Source organism: Oppia nitens, unplaced genomic scaffold (genome assembly GCF_028296485.1).
Source record: "Oppia nitens isolate AA-2021 unplaced genomic scaffold, nextdenovo-longstitch-racon4-pilon3 scaffold1_pilon_pilon_pilon, whole genome shotgun sequence".
Taxonomy (NCBI): Eukaryota; Metazoa; Arthropoda; class Arachnida; order Sarcoptiformes; family Oppiidae; genus Oppia; species Oppia nitens.
The window spans coordinates 4,141,273-4,165,584 of NW_026533199.1; the positions used below are offsets into that span (position 1 = coordinate 4,141,273).

General features: G+C 24.6%; 3 protein-coding genes across 3 annotated transcripts; 2 read left to right on the top strand and 1 right to left on the bottom strand.

Moving 5' to 3' along the window:
- Nucleotides 1–6,544: 6,544 nt before the first annotated feature.
- LOC128952082 (ATP-dependent (S)-NAD(P)H-hydrate dehydratase-like) lies at nt 6,545–7,654 on the top strand. Its single transcript, XM_054297416.1, has one exon. The coding sequence runs from the start codon at nt 6,674–6,676 to the stop codon at nt 7,652–7,654; it is 981 nt and encodes a 326-aa protein (XP_054153391.1). The 5' UTR covers nt 6,545–6,673.
- A 702-nt stretch (nt 7,655–8,356) lies between these two features.
- Nucleotides 8,357–10,988, bottom strand: LOC128952720 (uncharacterized). The gene is made up of 5 exons (XM_054298155.1): nt 10,949–10,988; nt 10,783–10,827; nt 9,382–9,590; nt 9,029–9,287; nt 8,357–8,959 (listed from the first exon to the last, which is right to left on the bottom strand). Exons 2-5 carry the CDS (start codon nt 10,810–10,812, stop codon nt 8,387–8,389), a joined length of 1,071 nt encoding a protein of 356 aa, XP_054154130.1. The 5' UTR covers nt 10,813–10,827; nt 10,949–10,988; the 3' UTR covers nt 8,357–8,386.
- A 3,034-nt stretch (nt 10,989–14,022) lies between these two features.
- On the top strand, nt 14,023–22,350 carry LOC128966299 (sodium/potassium/calcium exchanger 4-like). The gene is made up of 18 exons (XM_054313145.1): nt 14,023–14,820; nt 15,055–15,239; nt 16,847–16,920; nt 18,566–18,770; nt 18,869–19,097; nt 19,176–19,203; nt 19,273–19,428; nt 19,742–19,818; nt 19,909–20,119; nt 20,743–20,863; nt 20,923–20,966; nt 21,038–21,205; nt 21,264–21,505; nt 21,627–21,665; nt 21,751–21,856; nt 21,925–22,044; nt 22,124–22,192; nt 22,275–22,350. The coding sequence occupies exons 1-18, from the start codon at nt 14,023–14,025 to the stop codon at nt 22,304–22,306; spliced, it is 2,904 nt and encodes a 967-aa protein (XP_054169120.1). The 3' UTR covers nt 22,307–22,350.
- Nucleotides 22,351–24,312: the final 1,962 nt, after the last annotated feature.

The window sequence follows — 24,312 nt, forward strand, 5'->3', positions numbered from 1 at the left end:
AAAGTAACTGCCAATCGTTAAGAGACTTCACTTTACATAAAAGTTTTGCCGTTTTATAAACTTTTCTATCATTATTATAGAGTTAGCTTTATTAGAGTTGACATAATTAAACATTACATTCAAATGGCTAATTTAATTTTATTAGTTTAAATACGAGCAGTAAAAATATTATGTAAAATAATATTATTATAAAAAATATTTTTTTTCGTCTAAAGTTTTAGAAAAAAAATATTTTCTTAAAAGTTATTTTCTTAAGTCTAAATTATTATATAATGATCTAAATTTTAATCTATATTCAGTCAAAATGATTTAAATTAAAACCTTTTCATCAAAAAAGATTGTTAACACTCGGGTTTAGAGGGATTTAAATGGGATTTGGATGGGATTAGACAAGATATGGACGGCTATATTGTCAATGCAATTATACTACCAATACTTCACAAGACTAAATTTATCTCTTACTTGTATAATACAGTATTCAATAAAATCAGTAATCAATTAAAATTAATTATTTTTAATTATTGAAATGTTTTAATTTCAATTCAACTTCAAATTATCTTTAAAATTACTCAATTATTTTCAACTATTTTCAACTACAATTCAACGATAAGTTATTTATAGAATAATAATAATAATAATTTAATATAAATCTATAAAAATGCAAATTTAATTAATTTATATACAGTATATATATTATTGTCATTTATATAATGTCAATATAGAGTAAATATTTAAAAAATATTTTTAAGACATTACAAATAGTCTGCAAATTGTTAAGTAATAATTTTTGTACACAAATTGTTTGCATAAGGTTTTCAAATGTAAAGTGAGAATTAGCTTAAAAACTCTGTTTTCACTAAATTTGAGTCAACCGTATAAATTAAGTCTACAATTTCGCAATTAGTTGACAAATGAAGGACTAATAATAAAAACTAACAGTTTTAGCAGTGATAGGTTTGTCGTGAAGACATGTGGGACGGCATACTATATCCATGATTTAGTTTGGTTTAGTTAGCCATCGAATCTCTGTTTCCTGTAATTCTGTCATTGAATTAATTCGGTAATAAATATATAAGGATTACATGAAATGTTATGTAGATTTAATAGGTTTAGATGTGTTTGGGGACAGTTATGTTAAGTTTAGTGAGCTATTAAAGGCAGATGTGTATTCAAAGTCAAAGAGTGTATTGAAAAAATAATTACTTAGAAATTGTGTGATATTTTTTCAATGCATTCAATGGCCTCTCACTAAAAAGACTCATTAGTTATATAATTTAGATGACAGTAGTGGTGAAGCATTTAGATAACACACAACAGACAGCTTATGCCTATTGGGACGGCTATTGCTATAACACATACACTCATCAACTATCGCATAACATCTTGTTTTCATATATATAAGACACTGTAAATGATTGAACAAATTAATCTTTTATATATTCATCAGTATATATATATATATATATATATATATACTTTGGTCTACTCTTTAGTTGATTTTAGTTAAAACAAACATAATTTTCTGTTACCCATTATTGCTAACATTTCTGTGCTATTTATTTTCAATCTGTTTATTATTGATACACAAGACTTATGTTTTGTATTGAAGTCTAGCTTTTGTATTGAATTTTTAAAAGGCAATCATCGAGTGATGCACTCGTAGTCTATTGACTGGGAGTATGGAGTTTCAAATATTTAGTGAAGAGTGTTATTGAATGGTTTCTAATGTAAAATCCAAACCATAACAATAAATTTAAATAATAACAATAACAACGATGTCTAAAATTTTACAAATTTTTTCATAAAATAATTGTTTGATATGGAAATAGTTGGAATAGTTGTGTGGTTGAACAGAGCACCGGTATATTTTTTTATTAGCCGATCGTTTTTTTGAATTGTTGTGGCAAATGTTTGATAGTGTTGGCACTGTTGGACTGTTTCAGTAATATATTTGTTGTTCACCGCAAATATCTTTTTACATCTTTTTTCTGTCCAATGGGTGGTCTGTTTTGTGGCCCTTGGGTTCAGTTGGGTCTCGGCCTCAATAATCGTTTGGTGTGGCAATAGTGTGCCACTAATATTGAGTGTAAATTACGGCACAAGAAGCCGATTGCTTATATTTATATGTTATGTGTATATACTGTATGTATGTGTATACATGTGTGTGTGTGTGTGTGTGTGTGTAGGTATGTGCCATTGAATGTGTTGGCTCACAGGTCTGCACAGGTGTGCAATTGATATATTGACTGGTTATATATGTTATGCTGTTATATACGTGTTAAACGTCTATTCAAATTAATGAATATAACGAGAGATTTGTATAGAAACCACACGAGAGACAAGTCTAATGAATAATGACTTTTCTCTTTTAAAATATTAATTTTTCTCATTCCTATAGCACTGATATATTAAAACCATTGCAATGTTACATATAATGTATATATATTTTCTCACCTAAAGTATAATCAATAATACGGTTGCACTTCAATTACACTAATATTTTCAGTTAAATAACTTTCGAGAAAATTTAATTTTTATTTTCTTATAGAGATTTCTCTGAGAAAAAAGTGAGATATCATCCTTTGGCGGTCCTTTAGCTGCCCTGTCATACAAAATATTGATGGAGACACCCAACTGAGTCCCAACACCATCAAGATTTAACGTATTAAGTATTTAAGTATTTTATATCTCAAAGTTGTGCCGCAATAAAAATTGTTACATCAATTGTTTCCCTTTATTATTCAATAAATAATAAAAATAATGATAAATAAATGAATCAATGAATTGAATGAATGGATGAATGAATCAATGAATGAGTGAATGAATGAATAACCGAACAAAACTATAATATAATATTAAACTAATTCCAAAAACTTTAGTTTAATGTCAATTGACATACAATATTAAAACCGTTTACAACAAACATTAATAAACAACTGATAACAAAATTTTTGTTTAAAAAGATTTTGTTTTACACATAGATTGATAAGGAAAACAACGTAATGTTTAAGTGATTGTATGTTTTAAACATATTTTTGTGCTTTGATTTGTTTTTTGACGAAATTCCTTTAGCAGTCAATCAAACAAATTATTTGGCATTTCGTAAAACACACGAAGAATTGTGTAATATTTATGGCAAACATGCAATACATTAGACAAACAACAATCTAATAATCAATTGCTTTGGGCTTTTGGCTGATAAATTGCTGCCAAAAGAAAGGGAAAGACAGACAGAGAGAGAGAGAGAGAGAGAGAGAGAGAGAGAGAGAGAGAGAGAGAGAGAGAGAGAGAGAGAGAGAGAGATTGTTTGTATATTTGTTCAGTTTTTCCCTAACATAAACTCTTTAATGATTGTAACTTTAAGTTAAAATTATTTAAACACATATATCGGAGAAAAACCATATAATATACTGTATATGACAACATAGTTTACAATATATGCACAATATATTATATGAGCTTTATATTTATGTCGAGCCCCTCAATAATCCTGTAATATTTCAAGTATTTTCTTATTTTTGTAATACATATGCAATTATATCTTTTATATTATATATATATAGTATAGTCTTAATCTTTTAAAATTACCTAAAGTTTTATTACATTAATTACTTTTTAATAAATAAAAAAGAAATAAATGTAAAATTTTGAAGGTTAGGGTATTTTAATAGAGTGAGAAAATAATAAAATATATATAAGTTTTAAAAGTTTTTATCACTAAAAATAGATATCCATATAAACAAAATATAAATATTGTTATATAATAAAACAAAGTCAAGTAATCAGTTAAATGCATTGAAAAAATATACAAATAAATAATTGTAAAATAATACGGTGTCAGGCGTTTAAATAAGTTAATCGATATTTTTTTTATTTAACTAAAAAAACATAAATTGTATGCACAAGAAAAACAAAAGTTTAAATCAAAGAATATATTATTTGAAAAATAGTAAAACCCATTGAATACGAAAAATAGTAATTCAGTATTTATTATAAGGGAAGGGCTGGTGTGTTGTTGTAGTTTGGGATGGGATGCTGTGATGCTTGCTTTCCTGCTGACTGTTTGACATTGTAAGACAATTATGTTGTGATAACACTTGATAGTTGGTGTGTTTGAATCATTAACCTCTACCGGAGCGGCAGAATACCAGTTCTCATTGCGTATACATTATTTTGAGTGCAATTTCTTGTGATATAATAGTCACACACAATATATTTATGTAATTTCTCTCTATCTTTCTCTGCACGACATGAGTCTCTTGAAGAATGTGATCTCCTCTTAGACATCAAATAAGCCGTTCAATGGTATCAAACAGTTTTTCAGTTGCGGCATATTTTTGCTAATATCTAATGCCATATTATTAATAATAATAATACAATTGAAAATTAGACAATTGAAATAATGAAAATAACATAACAATTATTGTATACATTTGTGTGTTGTTGAACACTATAAGTATTATCTATAAGATGGCAAAAATAGCTGACAAAATAGTTTGCTTTTAAAAGGTTTCAAAAAGCCTTGTTTTTAAAAAAAAGCCGTTTTGTCTCAAAACATACCGCAAAATATTACTAATATTATGAACGAAATCGCTATAACCGCTTAATATTGAATGTAAATATCTTTTTTTAAATCTACTTAAAGACTAAACAACTGTCACTATTATTACAGTTCACTTTCATTTTAATCAATATCAACACTTAATATACATAACAGGTATTTATTGACTGTTGCAATAATTTATGGTTTGTCTAAAAAGGGGTAATAAAGTCGATAATTTGACCACTGGTATAGCCTAAAGGCATCCGAGTGTATATGTGTTGTGTCGTTACAAATGCTTTTGTCAATTAACTAAATATTTCTGTCAAAAAATTGTTTTTTGTAAAATACAAGAAGTCTTTTCAATAAAATTAAATCTTACCGTTACTGACATGTGATCATCCAATTGAATCTCTCATAAGATAATAATACATACAAATAACAACATTTGTTATTTGGTGAACATCTCACTGGAAACCCCTCTTAAAACAACTTTGTGTCAAATGTCTGATCTGAGACTTGATCTCTTAACTGACAAATTTGCTCACATCTGACATATCAATGAAAGGTAAGCCCAGATGAACGTGAGGTCACAAGCGGTGCTTAGATCACAGCACAAGTATTTGTGTTTTTCAATTTTTTTTTAAATACCAGCACCACTTAACTCAATAAATCTGTTTTAATATAATATATCTATACCTGTATATTGCAAACTATTGCAAACTAAACCCAACATTTGGCTAATAGTTTTTTCTTAGAGAAAATAAATAAAGTATTATTTAAAGTATACAAAAATTATTTAAAAAAGAGATTTAAATTGAGAGAGAAATCTTAGGGATTCATTGCGTTAAAGTTTTAGTTATATACAGTATTTATATATATATTTTTTGCAAACAAATCTGCACTAAACTCGAGAAAACAGATAAATATTATTTAACAAATAACTTAATATTTTGAAATATGAGATCTCAACTATTAGTTTGATATCTCAACAATATATTATATTTAAAGCAATAAAAAATGCAAACCAATTATAGACTATTTAGGATATAATATATATGTGTTGTTAATCGTATATATATATAATTTTTAACAATTTGGTTTACAAAAAAAAATCATTTTGTTTAAAATAGCAAAACTTATGACTTATTTTTAGATAAAAAAAATTCGTTCATAATTTTGTGATTCATTGCTCTCATCGTTATATGAAAATATAAAATAACTTTTTTTTAAAGAAAAAAACTGATATATAAATTATTTTAAAAGAATTTTTGGCATAAAAATAATGTTTGGATTAAATATAAAAAAATAAATTGTGCACAAAATACATGTTTTTTAAATTAAAGAAAAAAATATTTTTGCAAATCTTTAAGCGTTATATGAATTCTGATCTTTGAATGAAAAATTACGGGCAATTTATCAATCAATTTAATTGAAAAATTCTGGTATTACTTTTTTTTAAAATTGATTCATTCAAATTAGTAATAATAATAATAATAATAATAATAATATAGGGTATTCATTAACTAATCTTTTAGTCTAATATATATAAATACAGTTTATTTTATTGATTGTATTATCAAATTAATCAAACACTATGTGATATCATTTGCAAAAAATGAACTAATTTTGTACTAACCTTAAAATAATCAATGAATTACAAGTTTATAACAAATGTTACAAAATTTTATTCACACAAAAATCAAATTTATACTAACTGTATATACAATATAAATTGTGATAAATAAGCAAGGTCAATTATACTAAACCATTGATTAATTAATTTAATTATTATTAAAGAGAAACGCATTAAAAGAAATTTCAATTAAATTCAGTTTTTCTTTGATATCAATTTATACAAAATTTTTTAAATGTTTTCAATTATTTTGTATTTAATTTAAACTGAATGTTAAAGTAAACAATTGAAAGACATTTATAGCCATCTGTTAAGTGAATAACAAAATACTTTGTAATATGTATTACAATATTATATTAGTTATCATATGATTGGAGACAATCATTAAATTATTATAAAGTTATTTAATTGATAGCAATCATAGTAATCACACATTGATGTGATCAACGAAGAGACCACCGATTGTCTCAATAATTGCAACATTTTTTTTTGACAAAATGTCGGATAAAGACGACTCTTTACCCGAGACACGGGTCACAAGTGCTGACCAGTCATTTAGTAGCGAACAACAGATCATATGTTCTATAATTCCCGGACTCAGTAATACCGCCCATAAGGGACAGTGCGGTCGCATCGGTGTTATCGGCGGATCCATTGAATACACAGGCGCTCCATATTTTGCGGCCATTTCTGCACTTAAAGTGGGTGCCGACCTGTCGTATGTGTTTTGTAGCCGAGAGTCTGCACCGGTAATAAAGTCCTACTCACCCGAACTTATAGTTTACCCAACGTTGGACTCGGACACCGCTGTCGATGAAATTGTTGTGCAACTGCCTAAACTACACGCAGTTGTAATAGGACCGGGACTCGGACGCAATGACCAGACACTGGCCAATGTCGGTGCTATTATTGATAAAGTGAAAGAATTGAATCTTCCGATGATATTAGACGCCGACGCTCTGTATTTTGTGTCCAAATGTCCAGAAATAGTGAGGGGATATACGAAAGCTATTTTGACGCCAAATGTGGCCGAATTTGACCGCTTGTATGCTTCGGTATATCGGTGTGAGTCAAACAAGAATGACAATCCAAATGAAGCACTTATACATTTGGCAAAGACTTTGGGTAACATTACAATTGTCCGAAAAGGATATGAAGATGTCATCAGTGATGGCAATTCACTCGTCACATGCAATGATATGGGAAGTCCTCGTCGATGTGGAGGACAGGGAGACTTATTGGCCGGTTCTATGGGTGTATTCGCTTATTGGAGTCACAAAGCATTTGAAAATAATAGCTCTTCCAGTGATTTAAATCGTCAACAATTGAGTCCAACAATAATAGCCGCTTTGGCCGCCTCTATGCTGACCCGACGGTGCGCTCGCTTAGCTTTCGCTAAATGGGGCAGAAGTACGACAACTACTGATCTAATCAAAGAAATTAAATCTTCTTTCACTTCATTATATCCGATCGACTAATAATTAATTTATTATAGAGTTATCGGCTTTTGTTTACTAATTATTGGTAACATTATTGATGTAAAAATTAATTTCTTATATTTTATTTTATAATTTTTTATCTAATCTATAAATAATTTTTATAATATTTTTCAAGTTATATCGAAATAAATAGCTATATTTTAATTAAAACTAATTTTATTTACAAATAATTACATTTTTATGAACTTAAAAATCACTCTTTATTAAGTCAACAAATGGTTAACTTGTAGTTAATAATTATAATCAAATATAATTTGTATGTTATATAAGATCATTCGTTAAATTAATTGATTAAATTCACTTAAAATCAATTCTTGCAAATCATGTATTCTTAAATTTTTAAGTTATTTTGACTCAATTACAGAAATGATGATTTGATTTCAAAATTATAATTAAATCATCAATACTTTGAATTGTATTTCATTTTTGGTGTCATCAAAATAATTAAATGAATTATATAAAAATTATTGCTCACTATTTAATGAATGGCAACTTATAATAAAATTTAAAAAATAAAATTAACATATATTACAAAAATATGTAAATTATAATTAATATTTCTAATGAGTATTTCATTTCTATCAATTGAAATAATTCTATGTACGATAATATTAAATAAAATATATTCAAAAACTTAACAAAAAATATATAAATAAATAAACGGAATGATTGAATGACTGTCTAAAAAATCTTATCATTAAAAATCTTTAATTATATAATAATAGTTTCGTTGCAATTCTTGAATACCGTTGTTGTTGTTGTGGTTGAAGAAGTGGTACTATAATTATTAATAGATTCCATACTTGAGGAAGACTCAGATCTTTGTCTATTAAAAATAGTATTCGAGTAATGATAGTCTTCATCCCTAAGAACACCATTGTTTGTTTGTGTTTCTTCGTCAATGTATTGAATAAACGCTCGTCGATTGCGACATTGATGGCACTTCTGTGTCTTTTTAAACCTCCTTTCTTTATCTCTTTCCTCTAATACTTTTGCCATTATAGCTGCCGACACATAATCGGGACAACCATTTGATTCGTTTTGATGATTGTTTAGTTTATTATTGCTTAATGGAAGCGATTCTTCATTTGTTTTATTAACTGAATAAAACATAGCCGTCGGAGGGAATGTCGGTATTGGCACTCGTATGACTCGCGCGCCGTTATTCGTCTCAGAATTGTTGGTCACTCCAGTCATATCAATTACCGTTGAATTGCATGGATTACTTCTTGATCGTCGGTGATTCAATTGAAGCTTTACTTTTTCTTGAATATCTGGCGGCAACTATACATAAAAAAGTGTAAAAATTAAGATATAGTTAAAAACCAAATAAAAATAAAATATAAGACATACGGCATTAAACTTATGAGACACAAAATTTGATGGTTTGCATTGTAATAATTGAATGGCAATATTGCAATCATTCTTGTATTGATCGCTCTCCTCTTCCATCTCAGCCATCGATACGCGAGCGTCGACGAGTCGATTGGTCAGTTCAGTGACATCTCTGGTCAGCACAACCTTATCGTTTTCAAACTTATCGGCGATTCTCAACAGTTTGTCTTCTAACCCTTGGTTTACTTTTTGCAATTTTCGGTGACCTTCTAATAATCTAAAAGTTATTATAATAGACATTATGTTAACTCATCCGAAACAACAAATATCAAAAAAAACATTAATGTATTGCATTTCCAGGACATACATACCGTTCATACTTTTCCTGCCAAAAGAGCAGACTTTCTTGCATAGCATTCATCTCTCCATTTGGGAACCGTCTGGCGTGAAGCATAATCTGACTTTCCATAGACATTATATGGAACTCCCTTTCGGTCAGTTGTTTTTTTAGATGTTCAATCTCCCGGTGCAAATGAATTGAGTTATTATTGACGCAACTCTCGCATCGACAGCCGCATTCCTATCCAACAAATATTTATTAAAAAATTAATTTAAATTTAATCAATTTTATTAATTAAAAAATCAAATAAAAGTTTAATAACAGAATATGTATGATAGGAAAGTACCGATTCTTGTGATCTGGGTTTTGGTGGACGAGAAAAAACTGTTATAAGACTTAAATTATTAGAGGCTGAGGCTCTGTCGGTAAATAACATTTTTGTTGTTTTGCAAAAATAAAACGACAATCAATAGGTTATGATAATAATAATAATAATAATAATAATAATAATAAAAGGTTACAATTGTTAAGTTTTTAACATTTATAATGTATCTGTGGTTTTGGTAATTGAAACAATAGGTCAAAACTAAATAAAGATCAGCAAAGGTTACTATATTTCAATTCATATTTTAAATAATAAAATCATTACATTATATCAATTGTATAACTAAATTATTTAAAATAATTCTAATGTTTAATATAAACGTAAAATGAATGCCGAAATCAATTATACGAGCAGAGAGAGAGAGAGAGAGAGAGAGAGAGAGAGAGAGAGAGAGAGGTAGGGCGCACTGGCATTGGTTTGCACTGGTAAGGCATATGTTCACGCAGTGGCCATACATTTCAGATAGGGCTTCAATGTATAAAATAATAGCCAAATTTGGAGCATCGGATCAATTTAATGGGATGTGACTTATGCTCACAATTGTGGGCAAACACTACTAGAGTGAGGACAGTCGTGTCTGCGCTGATCATTACTATCGCAATACAAATCTAACTATATATTAAATAACTTAACAATAGTATATAACATAGCTTTTATGACATTTAATGTTTTATTTTTATAACATAATTCAAGTACAATCAAAGGTTTATTAAAAATTTATTATCATTAAACAAATTGTTGAGAAAATGTGGTTAATTATAAATAATATAATCATTTATTTTTTTAAATCACTGAATTAATGTCAATAATATTATATTACATTTTATCAGTTATTGTTACAAAACAGTTGTCTATTTTATGTCTAATTTATTCATTATATGCTCTCATTTAGTAATATTGTCACACAAAACACTTGTTTCAAATCATTCAAAAAAATTAATAATATAACTATTACTGTATATACCGGTTATAAAATCATTAAATAAAAACAAAAATAGGATTTAAAAATACTGTATAACTTATATAATTAATATTAATAACAAATACCTGACAAACATTTGCTTCCGTTTCAGACATCACTTTAAGGATTCACTAAATTATTAAAGTATAATAAAAATTAATATAATTTATTTTATAAAACAAGTATTTATTATAATAAAATATAAAACAAAATATTGCTGATAAAAGCAAATATTTTTATTATATAACTTACGGTTTATAAAATTGGCAAACTGTGCTTTTTAAAAATAAATATAATTATTATTTATTTTTATAATCAATATTTTTTTAAAATTGTAGATTACTATTAAATATTTAAATTAATATCACAATACAGTATATTATGCTTTAGCATTGTTTAAAAAATATAATGTATAATACACTGTACTATACAGTACAGTATCAATATATAAATGAAAATATTAAGTTCAAACAATCATATGATGTGTTTTACAGTTAGTTAGCAATTATCATAAGTATTGAAAAATATAAATAATTACTGGTTTTCACTATTTTTCAAAAAAAATTAATTTCAAGTTTTTTGTTGTGTTTGTTAAACCAGATTATACTTTATTTTTAAGTATAAGTGAAATACAGTATACAGAGTCTACAGACACTTAATAATACATTATTTAGTGGTTCACTAAAAATTTGGGTCACTTTTTTCAAGTGTCATAATGTTTACAATATATTATACAGTTTGTTGACCACAATATCTAATATAACTTTCATATTATTTTAATAATATTAATAGCAATATTTGCTAAACTTTCAGTTTTAAACAAAAAACAATTGATTTTTAAAAAAAAATTGGCATCAATTTTGAGGTTTAATTTTGGCACTAATTTGAACCACAACTTGACATTTATATATACATACTATTACTTGTCTATCAAATCCAAAGCTGACAATCAAAACATTGATTTAATAGCAAATTAAATAACAAATTAATAACTGATTTTTGCCATCACTTCCAACTCATTCATTGCTATTAATAATTATTATTACAAAATAATGTTATGATTTAAAGCACTGTTTGAGTCATTCATTCATAAATCAGTGAAAATCGCAACACATTTGCTGTTTGTGTTGTGTTTTCGTCACTCAATGTGTGAATACATTTGCCATCTATTGGTAGCAAATAATATGTGTTTATACAGTATTTATAAATAATTTATTAATATTATTAAAATTAAATAAAATTTTTAGTAACAACTTATTGGTTAATAACTAAATAGTTAATTTCAAAATTTTTTTTGTTTATTTAATTTATAGATTTTGATATTTTGTTAATTTATAATAAATATTTAATTAAGGAATGTTTATAAAGTCTAGAAAGTTTGATAATTGCTAAAATGAGCAGTGTCAAATTATTATTTTTATTATATAATTATAACTAATAACTTTAGATATATGTGACTAAAATTCGGGTTTTATTCAATGAAATATTTATATGAAAACATTTTTCTTATTTAAACTTAAAAACGCATAAATAAAAAATATTTAGCTTTTAAAATGTTGCTATAAATTTAAATTAATTCAAATAATGTATTGTTTTTTAGTAGACACTAGAAAATAGTAGAAAATATATCATAAATTTTATGTTATTTGTCTACAAAAATTAACAAATAAAGTTGCATTCATATAAAATACTATTTTTTAAAAATTGAACAAATAATACATAAGAAAAATGTAATTCAACTATTATTTTACAGTTATATGCGAAATATGTGATAATAAATTTATTTGATAATATGTGACTACCTTTCAAAATATGTTGTTATATGTGTTTATGTGACTAAAACTTTTGCTATAATTATTAGTTTTCAATCAATTGTTTATATATCTAATTTTTTTGTTAATATCTTTAATCACTAAAAATATAAGTTATATGTGAAATAAATGCTCTAATAATAACATAGTAAACCAGTTAAATACTTAACAACTAATTCAGATGCAACTCATTTTAGGAATCTATAAAAAATGATACAATATTTGGTATTTAATTTGAAAATTACATATTTTAATATATTGTTATTTTATGAACAATTATTATAAATAATAATAAATTATTCTATATTTTATTTTATTGTATAAATATATAATAATTTAGTTTTAATATTAAATTAACTTTAAGCTCTACGATATTTATCATATTTCTCTATACTTGTTAATATGTTTCTACAATACATACAGTACTAATTTAGTATATATATAAGTATTTATTGAAAAATTATATATTTAAATATAAATTATATATAAATAAAGCTAATTAAAAAATATAATCATTAGAATTATTATAATACTGTATATATAAAACTCTTACAGTAAGAAACAAAAATATTTCTTTTAATGAACGGACTATTAAAATAATTTTTAATTAATATGACACATGTATTATAAAGTACAGTATAATAAAAATTAAAATTATATAAATTACTATTAATATCATATCATATAACTGGTTCAACAATTTTAATACAATTACTTAAAATTGGATTAAATTATTTTGTTGTAAACTTGAAATTTTAGTCATACCTAATGAATAACCATTTAGTATTGAATAATGTACAGTATTTGATAACATCAAATTTTATATATCATTGACTTTCATATATTATATATATATAAATTTTTAGTTTTTAAATTAATTAAATATTTAATTAATATAGTATTTGAAAATATTGTTTTATTATTAATGTTAGGTAACAGTTATTATTAGAGTTATGTTTCTTCGGGAATTCCCGAAAATTTAATATTCATTAAATCGTCGGGAATTTAATATTTATAGAAATATGGCAACATTTTAAATGAAATTAACGTCTATTGTTTTTCCCGATTTTCCCGATTTTTGTTGTTTTTTGAGAAAATCCCGAAAAACCCCGAAAAACAGTATTTAAGTGTGTTTTTTCCCGAAATTCGCTAAATATTGATTAACAAAAACTAAATATATAGTCAATACAACATTAGCAACAAATTCAAAACTATATTAACTTAAAAAGCAATGAAAGTGACGCAAGCGTACATAAAAATCACAAAAAATATTGTAATTATTATTTGATATAAAAAACTGTAATTTTGTAAAATATTATATTTAAGTATAATATGAAATATTTGTATTTTTAGTAAACAATGGGTAAAACAAAGAGTAGTTTAAAATCTAAATTAAATTTATTTTTAAAATCAAATAATGAATTAAAAGTTGAAAATGAATGTGTATTTTGTATGGTTTGTGTGAAACAAATAATTATTTCCGAAAGTAAATACAAATGCCGTATCAATGAACACATGTCGAGTGCATCACATCTTAAACACCGAGAGATTAAAGCAAAAGGTGATCAAAAAAGACAACAATTGCTATCAGAATCAATTAAAACGTTAAATCAGAAAAAAGATACTGAAGACTATTTTACAATGCGATTGACTGAAACACTCATTAAATCAAACATACCTTTTCATAAAGTAATGTCTCCGGCATTAAAAGGATTCATTGAAGAATTTGTTTTAAAAGTGGTACCAAATCAGACAACACTTAAACGATATGAAAAGCCATTATATCTAAAAGCTATTGATAATATCAGAAAAATTGTTGCCGAAAATTATGTATATTTTATAATAGATGAAACAAAAGATAGTTGCGATCGAAAAGTGTTTAATATAATGGTTGGTATATTAAATGGCGAGTATAGTAAACCAATGATAATTGATGTCGAGTTCATTGAAGACACTAAACATAACACAATTCAAACTGCATTTTTAAATGCTTGTCAAATACTTTGGCCTCAAGGTATACAATATAATAAAGTGTTACTTTTAGTCACAGACGCCGCATCATATATGAGGACAGTTGGTACCAATTTAAAGTTTTTTTTCCCGAAGATGTCTCATATAACATGTGTTGTTCACGCATTAGATAGAGTGTGTCGTAAAATACAAGAAGAATATTCTGAATTAAATATATTTGTTTCTTCAATGAAAAAATGTTTATTAACTTCGAAATCAAAAGAACTACTTTATAGAGAGACGACTGCTCTCCCGTTACCTCCTATTCCTGTCATTACCCGATGGAAAACTTGGTTAGAAACTGTTATGTTTTATCGCACAAATTTTGTTAAAATTGAAATGTTTGTCAATAGTTTGAAACAGGAAACTAACAATCAGTCAATAAAAAAACTTAAATTATTAATAAATGATATAAAATTTAAGAATCAATTATTTGATTCTGAAAATTACAAAATATTAATTGAATCCACAAAACAACTGATGTCTTCAAATATACCAATAAATGATCAAAAAAGTATTATTGATAATACTGTACAGCAATTGTCTGGTTTTGCTAAAGAAAAACTATTGATGTGTTTGGCAAAGAATAAAGATTTGGAAGACTTTTGTGATTCACAAGACTTTGAGACAAAATGTTTGACAAGATATGCACCGTTAAAATCAGTGGACATCGAGCGCTCTTTTTCTGAATATAAGAATATTCTCACTGATAGAAGACATAAGTTTACTAAAGATAATCTTAAATATCATTTTATTATTAAATATAACCAATTTTGTGACAACTAAACTATATATGCTAATTATAATGCAAAAAAAATAAAATTTATTTCCCGATTAATCTCCCGATTTTGTGATTTTTTACTCCCGATTTCCCGACCGATTTTGGCCATTTAAGCTCCCGAAAATGCATAAGTATAGTTATTATTAATTATCGTTTATTGCATACATAATTATTTTAACTAATAAACTAATTTTGCAAAATAACAGTATAGAGCATTTTATCTATTTTTTATATAAATTAACTGTCATAATTAGATAATTATATAATATAAAATTACTAATTTATATTTTTTGTTGTATGTACATTATGTATATTTAATTAAATTAAAAAGTAATTTGTTTTATTTTTTAAAAAACAAGTAATATATTCAAATGAATATTTCAACGATTTCAACTTCAATTATTGTTTTGAAATAAAAAATCAATAATATTTGAATTATTAATAGCTTTATAAACTTTATACTGTCGACATATAAATATAAATGTATATATTATATGTTATTTATTAGTTTTTATAGATAATCTAACTATAAAATATCTATATATGATCTATACTACTAATGTTTATACTTATTATACTTATAATATTTAAGCACAATTATCATAGGAATTGTTATGATCTTAAAATATAAAAATATATTATACAATATTCATCAAAAATACACTTATACTGTAGTTAATGTTAGAATAAACTACAGTTTCAAAAAATATTTATATCATTAATGAGAAAATAAAACAAAAGAGAAATAATATTAATCTAATTTATAAAGAATTAAAAATTATGTCAGTCTGTGATTAAAACGATAACTCATTAAATAACATTTATTGTTAGTATAAAAGCTATTAAATCTTATTATTATTTATTGTTATTATAATAAAAAATTTAATTTATTATATATCATTCAAAATAAACTTTTATTTTTCATTAAAAGCAGATTTTAAATAAAGGATATAATACAAACTTAAATTTATAGTATAATATCATATATTACTGTATAAAGTAAGCAAATATTTTAAAATGATTTTCTCTGACTTAATGTGTATTTTTATGGATTAATTTGGCGATCAATAAGATGCTTAAGAGTCTGCGTTTGAAGGTCTGGTTGATTACCGGAGAAATGGTAAGCAAATAAAGTCATATATAATATTGCAATATATTGTATATAACACATAGTTACGGATGCTATCATTTCGTATAATACACTCGTAGTTTTGGGTGGAGGACTGTTGTAGAGGACTGTTGTTTAGGACATCCACAGAATATTCTTGACTCTCTCTCTCTCTCTCTCTCTCTCTCTCTCTCCTCTTTCATTCACTGACTCACTAACTCATATGTGTAACATTCATAGTGTAACCGTTAATACAGTTTCCAGTTATGTTAGAAACTGTATTCCAAGTGTTTGTGTCAATGATATAATTCATGCGCTAAACAATCGGCTGATAAGGCATATGAGCACAAATGGATAGACAGTTTAGATAACAATTTTTTAATAATAAAACATGAAATATAAAAAGTGTGGTCAATATTATTAATAATTATGATTAATAGACCTTTTTTGATTCGCAAATGTCTTGTCTTAAGTGTTGCTTTTATAGTAACCTGTGTTACTCTACATTTCAAAGGTAAGTCATAATTTTTATATTATAATTTACAAAATATGAAAATAAATTAAGTATTATGTAAGATAAAGTAATTTATTTTAAATAAGTAATAAATTAATATTGAAATTATTTGAATAACAGTATATATTATATCTAAGTTTGTTATCTAATTTCATTTTACTTAATAAATATATGATTATTTAGATTTATAATATACTCTATTATATATTATATAAATAATTTTGACCAAACATTACAATAAGTTGTAATGAATTTAATAGTTTTTGTGCTAATTATTTGCTCATAAGATAATATGCCATAAAAATAAATATTACATGAGTTTAAATAGCTTATTAAGGTTTACATTGTTTTGGTATTTTGAGAGCTTAGCCATAAAAAAAATTGGATAAACTTATATATTGAAGAATATAACCAGAAAAATGTCAAATATTTATATTTTATTTCAATAAATTCTTTAGTAAAGATAAATAATATGAAATAGAAAATACTATATAAATAAATAAGATTGTAAAAAATGTCTAAATAAAACTATATAATATTTATTATATTTTATAGTATGTTTATTCAACAAACAGTCCACAGCGTAACCAAAGTAAATAAAATTGGGATTAATTTTTTTATAGTGATGTTATAAGTATTAATATATTACTGATGTATTAATATTTAGCAAAAAAGTATCTCCTAAAAATATATTAATCTATCGATCATAATATAGTGTAGTATATATTATATATATAGTATATATTATACAAATTGTATTATACAATGCAATGCTTTGAATTAGTAAATCAATTATTTAAATGTTAAAATATATGAACCCATATTTTATTTAATATTTATCTGAATAATGTGAAACATTAATAACTTATATTGCATTAATTTATAACCTTTTACTATACCCATTAGTGATTTTGATATACTTAAATAACATGATAGTATTATTGGTATATAATCTAAGAGCATATCTTTATACTAAATTTTGATCAAACATTACATAAAAATTTTATCACATTATATGATGAAAACTGATATTTTCACTATTATTTATTCAATTGTGTTAAATATGTTGTAATATAATTATAAACCTTTGGATCAACAACAATAGTCTTCAATATTTGTCACATTTTCATTGAAATTTTATACTACTGTATACTACACTACTGTATAATGTAATTTAATTTTTATTCTGACAAATGATAAACAACATGTAAATAATATTTATTTTATAAATAAACTTTTATAATTTAACATTTTTAATATGTAATCACATTTATAGTTTAAAAAAATGCCACTTAATAATAAAAGTAATTCATAAATACTAGAAAATATAATATAAACTAATATCTAAACAAATATAAAATAATAGAAAAAAATATTGTTAGTAACTATAAATAGAAATATTTTTTTCATATAAATGTCCAAAACATTGATCCATTCATTGATTTATACATTAGTGAATCAAAACACGAGTTCTCACTTTTCTCGTTATTAAATATACGGTTTAGTATTATAAACCTTAAAAGCTTTTATGGTTATTGCAGTTAAGAGTTAATATAATAATCGTAGTAAAAGATTATAAAATCAATGTCATTATTATGTAAATACTATAATAACAAAATTTTTATTTAAAAAAACGATTTTACAGGACAATCACGATTAGAGCAATCATTACCATCACATGTATACCAATCAACAAACGCTGATAATCACTATAAGAGTAGAAAATTAAGTGAAACTCAAAACAATGAAAACACTGGATTTAATTTGACGACAAATCAGACAAACAATAATAAAGACAATCATCAAAATGCATCACAAGTGCGCAAAATAAGGGAACCAAAGCATAACATGTAATTAAATTAAAATCAAACTCTCATTGAATTATTTAGTATTATATATAATGTATTAAACAGTATTCATCTTTTAATCTATTGTTATATGACAACAGTGTACACCCAACAGCAACAACGAAAAAACCACTAATTAATTTAGTTGGATCTAACCTAACCACTTGTACTAACCCAGCAATCAATGAATTTCCACCCGATTTGTTTAGTCAGAGATCCCGTTCCCGGGGAGCCATCATTATACACGTGGCTGTCGTCCTCTATATGTTCTATTGTTTGGCAATTGTTTGTGATCTTTATTTCTTGCCATCACTTGAAGAGTGCTGTCAAGTATAGAAATATTTTTTAAAACTATAATTATATTATTGTTAAATATTTTCATGAATTATTTTTTAAACACATATATAGCGACTTAACCTATCGGATGATGTGGCCGGTCTGTTATTTATTTATTAATTATTATAAATTTTCTAAATATATTAAATTAATTTAATCAACATAATAGGCGCTACATTCATGGCTGCCGGTTCCAGTGCTCCCGAATTGTTTACCGCAACTCTGGGAGTATTTATTGCTAAAGGTGATGTCGGCACCGGTACAATTGTGGGATCAGCCGTTTTCAATATATTATTTGTAATAGGATTGTGCTCTTTATACACAGGTATATATATATTGACACATTTCTTTATATAGTATTACAATGTTATGAGCTCTATATTTAAGTTTAAGTTAACTAATTATATATTTAGCAATATTTTACAATTATTTATTTTTTATAATAATCATAAATAAGAAATATGATATATAACTTTTTAAAGTATATTTTTTGATAAATTAATACTGGTTATTTTAATAAAATACAGTCTATATGTAATATAAAGTATTACATATATTTTGATATAGTTATCGTTCATTTTATGTTAGTTTACTTCAAAATGCGGAATAAGTTTATTTAAAATATAACATTAACATAGCATCAACTCAGTTGAATTGGTGGCCAGTGGCCAGAGATTCATCTTATTATACATTAACAGTACTCGTCCTAATTGTGGTTAGTTTTATAATTAAATATTTTTAATTTTAAATTAATTATTTAAATATTGATATTCAATATACAAATTTTGTGATAACATTTATTTAGTTCATATACGATGGAGAAGTTACAACAATTGAATCATTTATACTATTGATGTTATACGGTGTCTACATATTGATCATGAATTACAACACTGAGCTCCGGGATTATGTTCAGCAACAGTGGACACAATATGGTATTAAACATTTCGATGGCGACGAGTTTGAAAACTTGAAAACCAATTCCGCGGGTATCGTACAGTATCACTCCTTTAAAGGTAACTATTTCTCATATAATACAAAAATTATTAATATTTTATTATTCTTATATAATTTTTATAATAATATTTTTCAAAATTATTTAATATGCTTAAAATATACTAAATAATATAAACAACATTCTATAATTTAGTACTTACAAATATTTACAAAAATGATTATAGTATTAAATTTTATAAAATATTTTACTTATAAATTTACACATAAATATTTTATAATTTTTTATATAAAAAATTAAGAATATTTTACAGAATTAAAATAACAATCTTTAAGATAAGACTTATCTAAGTTTGAGTGCTTTGACAATAATTTTCATAAAAAAATAAGATTTTTATGTAAATTACTGTACTTTATATGAATAATATATAACAGACCGTATTTTATACATATATTAGATTTAGTTTTAGTTACTATTTTGTAGCTTTGAATTTAGGTTTTAGAGAAGAAATTAAAAAAATATTATTTATGATATAATTATATTATTAAAATTATATTCAGTTGATTTATCAAAGATTACAGATTTTATTATTCAAATAAATATTAATTAATTTTAATTATTGGATTGATTAATAAAATTGATTAATAAAATTGATTATTATTTATTTTAACAAAAAACCTAAAGTTGGTAATAATGAGTCAGCATTTGGGCACCGGATTGAACTGAATAGACCGCAAACGACTATCTTTGAAGCGGCAAATATAGTGATCATTAAACATAAACGACTTTTCCGACCCATTACTCGGTTTGCAATTGTGTTTACTATTATTTTTTTTATATTAAATAATTCCCTGTTTTTTAAAGATTTCGATCGGCAGCTCAACTAATTATAATTCAGCGACAAAAAGGTATTATTATTAATAATAATAATAATTAATACATTAATATTTACTAAAACGAATTAAAATCACTATTACAGCCAAATATCAAAATCAATTACAACAACAGCAACAACAACACCATAATCAACAACAACAGCAACAGTTTCAACATCAGTCTGAATTGAATTTTGCCAAATCATTTGATTCGGTCCGTAAATCATCACTAGTACCCGATCAGGACTTCTGGAGACGAGTTCCCGATCCAAGTGAGAGACAAAAAATTATAAAATTGATATCTATTTTAAATGCTATAATGAAATTTAGAAGTGGAAGGTTGGTATGAATGTATAAAATGGGGAACAATAGCTCCCTTACATTCCATACTTTTTTATACCATTCCCGACTGCAAAGTCAAACAACATCTATTTTTATTGACATTCTTCATGAGTATTACGTGGACCGCTATTTTCTCGTACGTCATGGTATGGATGGTTAGCTTAATTGGATTTACACTTCGTATACCCGATAGTATTATGGGAATCACATTTCTTGCGGCCGGAACTTCGGTATTGAAGAATATATTTATCTTTAAAAAAATTATTTTAAATTTTATAAAAATAATAAATATTTATATAATTAAACAAACAATGTATATAATATAATAAATTATTTTATTGATGACATTAGGTTCCGGATGCTTATGCTAGTATACATGTGGCCAGACAAGTAAATTTATCAATTAATTATTATTAATAATCAGTTATAAAGTAATATTTACTAATAGTAATATTGTAATTTGACATACATTTAGGGTCAGGCGGATATGGCTGTTAGTAATTCAATCGGAAGTAATGTATTTGATATACTAATTGGTTTAGCACTTCCATGGTTTGTCGAGACTGCAATTGTTAATCCAGGTTTGTACTCATTTGAAAATTTAAATAATATTTGTTTTAGTAATCTAATAATGATTATCAATTGATAGGTTCAATAGCAAATATCAACAGTCGGGGTCTCATCTATGCTATAATTTTGCTATTTTTGTCACTATTAGTCACTATTTATCTCTTTCATCGCAATCAATGGACATTAAATCCTCAATTAGGTTTGAAAACATTGAAATTATTTTGAAATATAGAGATCATAGAAATAATTAATTGATTATTGATATCAATTTGCATTAGGATATGCCTTATTGATAACATACGCCATATTTCTGGTTATAAGTGGATTACTTGAATTCAATTTACTCGGTATTAACAGACAAATATATATATATATATAATTAGATAAACATATTTAAAACAATTATATCTATATTTAAATGATTATTAGGTTATGTCAACCCTCCCATGTGTGGCGAGTGAGGGCATACTTTATACTAAAAGCGATTACATTTTGGTGTTTGACATGAGTGCAGATGTCTTCGTTAAACTGATATTTTGTTGATATTTCTCAGTTTGAGCTAAATGTTTGTGTAATACTAAGTGTAGATCTATTTATTGAATGATACCTAAACTATAAAATATGTCATTAATTATTATATTTACGAATATTATAATTAACAAAAATGAGACAATCAATGATCTCAACGAAAATATATAAGAATACAGTAATAATATGCTTTAATTTCTTGTAAGAATTATTTAAATTATTATTAAATAAACATTTCAGTGATATTTGACTAATTTTAATCTATAATTTTAATATATAAATTTTTGTAACAATTTATATATGGTATTGTTATAATTAGATATTAATAATAGATATTAATTTGAGCAATAATTATTGTCTAAATTTTACTATTATTTAATAAAATTGTATTGATTTGTTGATTTAATTTGTGTGAAAAAGCATATAGAAAGCAATAATATAAGGAGATTAAATATGTAACCGTAAATTTTGAAAGTCCTAACTTTAGACTTGTTTATTTCCATTATTTTCAAAATAAAAATTTTTTTGTCATGTAAATTTAATAATAAATTTATTTGTCTTTATTTATTAAATATTTATTTTATTGTCTTATTGAAGATAAAAATGGTAGAAAGCTTAAAGTCAAGTGACTTATAATTACTAAATTCTACTTTTTTAGATTAGTCACCTAGAAATAATAAAATAAAAATGACAACAAATATTTTTCAAGTTAATTCAAATTTTCATTATATTAGCTTTAAATATAAGTAGTTTTTAAATTTTTAATATTAAAAGTATTAAGATGATAATGAATCAAAGTCTGAAACTCCAATATAGGTTTAAAATGTTATTCTATAAATATTAATAGACAAAAATCCAATATTTTTTATAATTTAAATATTTAATTTATTAGAGGTCATTTAAGTAAAAAATATCAAAATATATTTTGTTTCAATAAAAAGATATTGTTAAAAAATAAAAATAATATGAATTTACACTCAAAATATAGCCAATATTTGACCAAATTTTTAGAAAATATGCTGTAAAAAAATTAATACATATGTTTGATTATTGATAGCATAAGCAACATATAGATTAGGTATCACTCAATCAAAATTGAGTTTGTTTAATTTTCTTCAATTTTTTCTTTATGGAAAAATGTATTACAAAAGTCAACTAGTCAAAAATAAATTTTAATTGTTTAAGGGCTTCGTTGTGGAAATTTACTTAATTAATTGAAAAATAACTTTAATATAGATGAAGACAATTTTATGTTTCTTCAAATTGTACCTTAATAAATTTTTTAAAATAAAAGCAACTATTAAATATAAAGGAAAATGTGTAGTCTCTCCGATATTACGGATACATATTTAATTTCCTTATAGTATATAAATATTAATAACTATTAATAATAATTGATACTTTATACATAATTTTTATTTATTTTATTGGGCTATACTCTAGTATATATTACCTAACATACATAAGTAATGTCGTTTCAAAAGTACAAAAACTAGTATTATTTTTAAACGGTAAATAGAATGACATTTATTTTAGTGTATTAAAATAACATAAAATTATCAATATTAGGTTGACTAAGTAGTTTTGGATTTTAAAAACTAAATATGTCTGAATTTTGTTTTAAGACCTTTGAATATAACTTGTATTCTAAGTAATAATTAGCACTTTTGAAAATTTTAATCAATTTTTAAAAATTTTACTATACAATAGCTTCATGATAAGCATCATTGCAATTTTTATCGGGTGATATCAATGATTTTATTGAATAAAAAAGTTTCATTTTCAAATATTGATCTGATATCTCGTAAACAATTGTTTATAATTTATTATTGATAAAGAAAAATAATAATTTAAAAGAACATAATTAAAATTTAACTATCTATTTTTAAACTTTTAAATGAAAATAATTTTTTTCAATGCTTTGTGCCATCCAAAAATA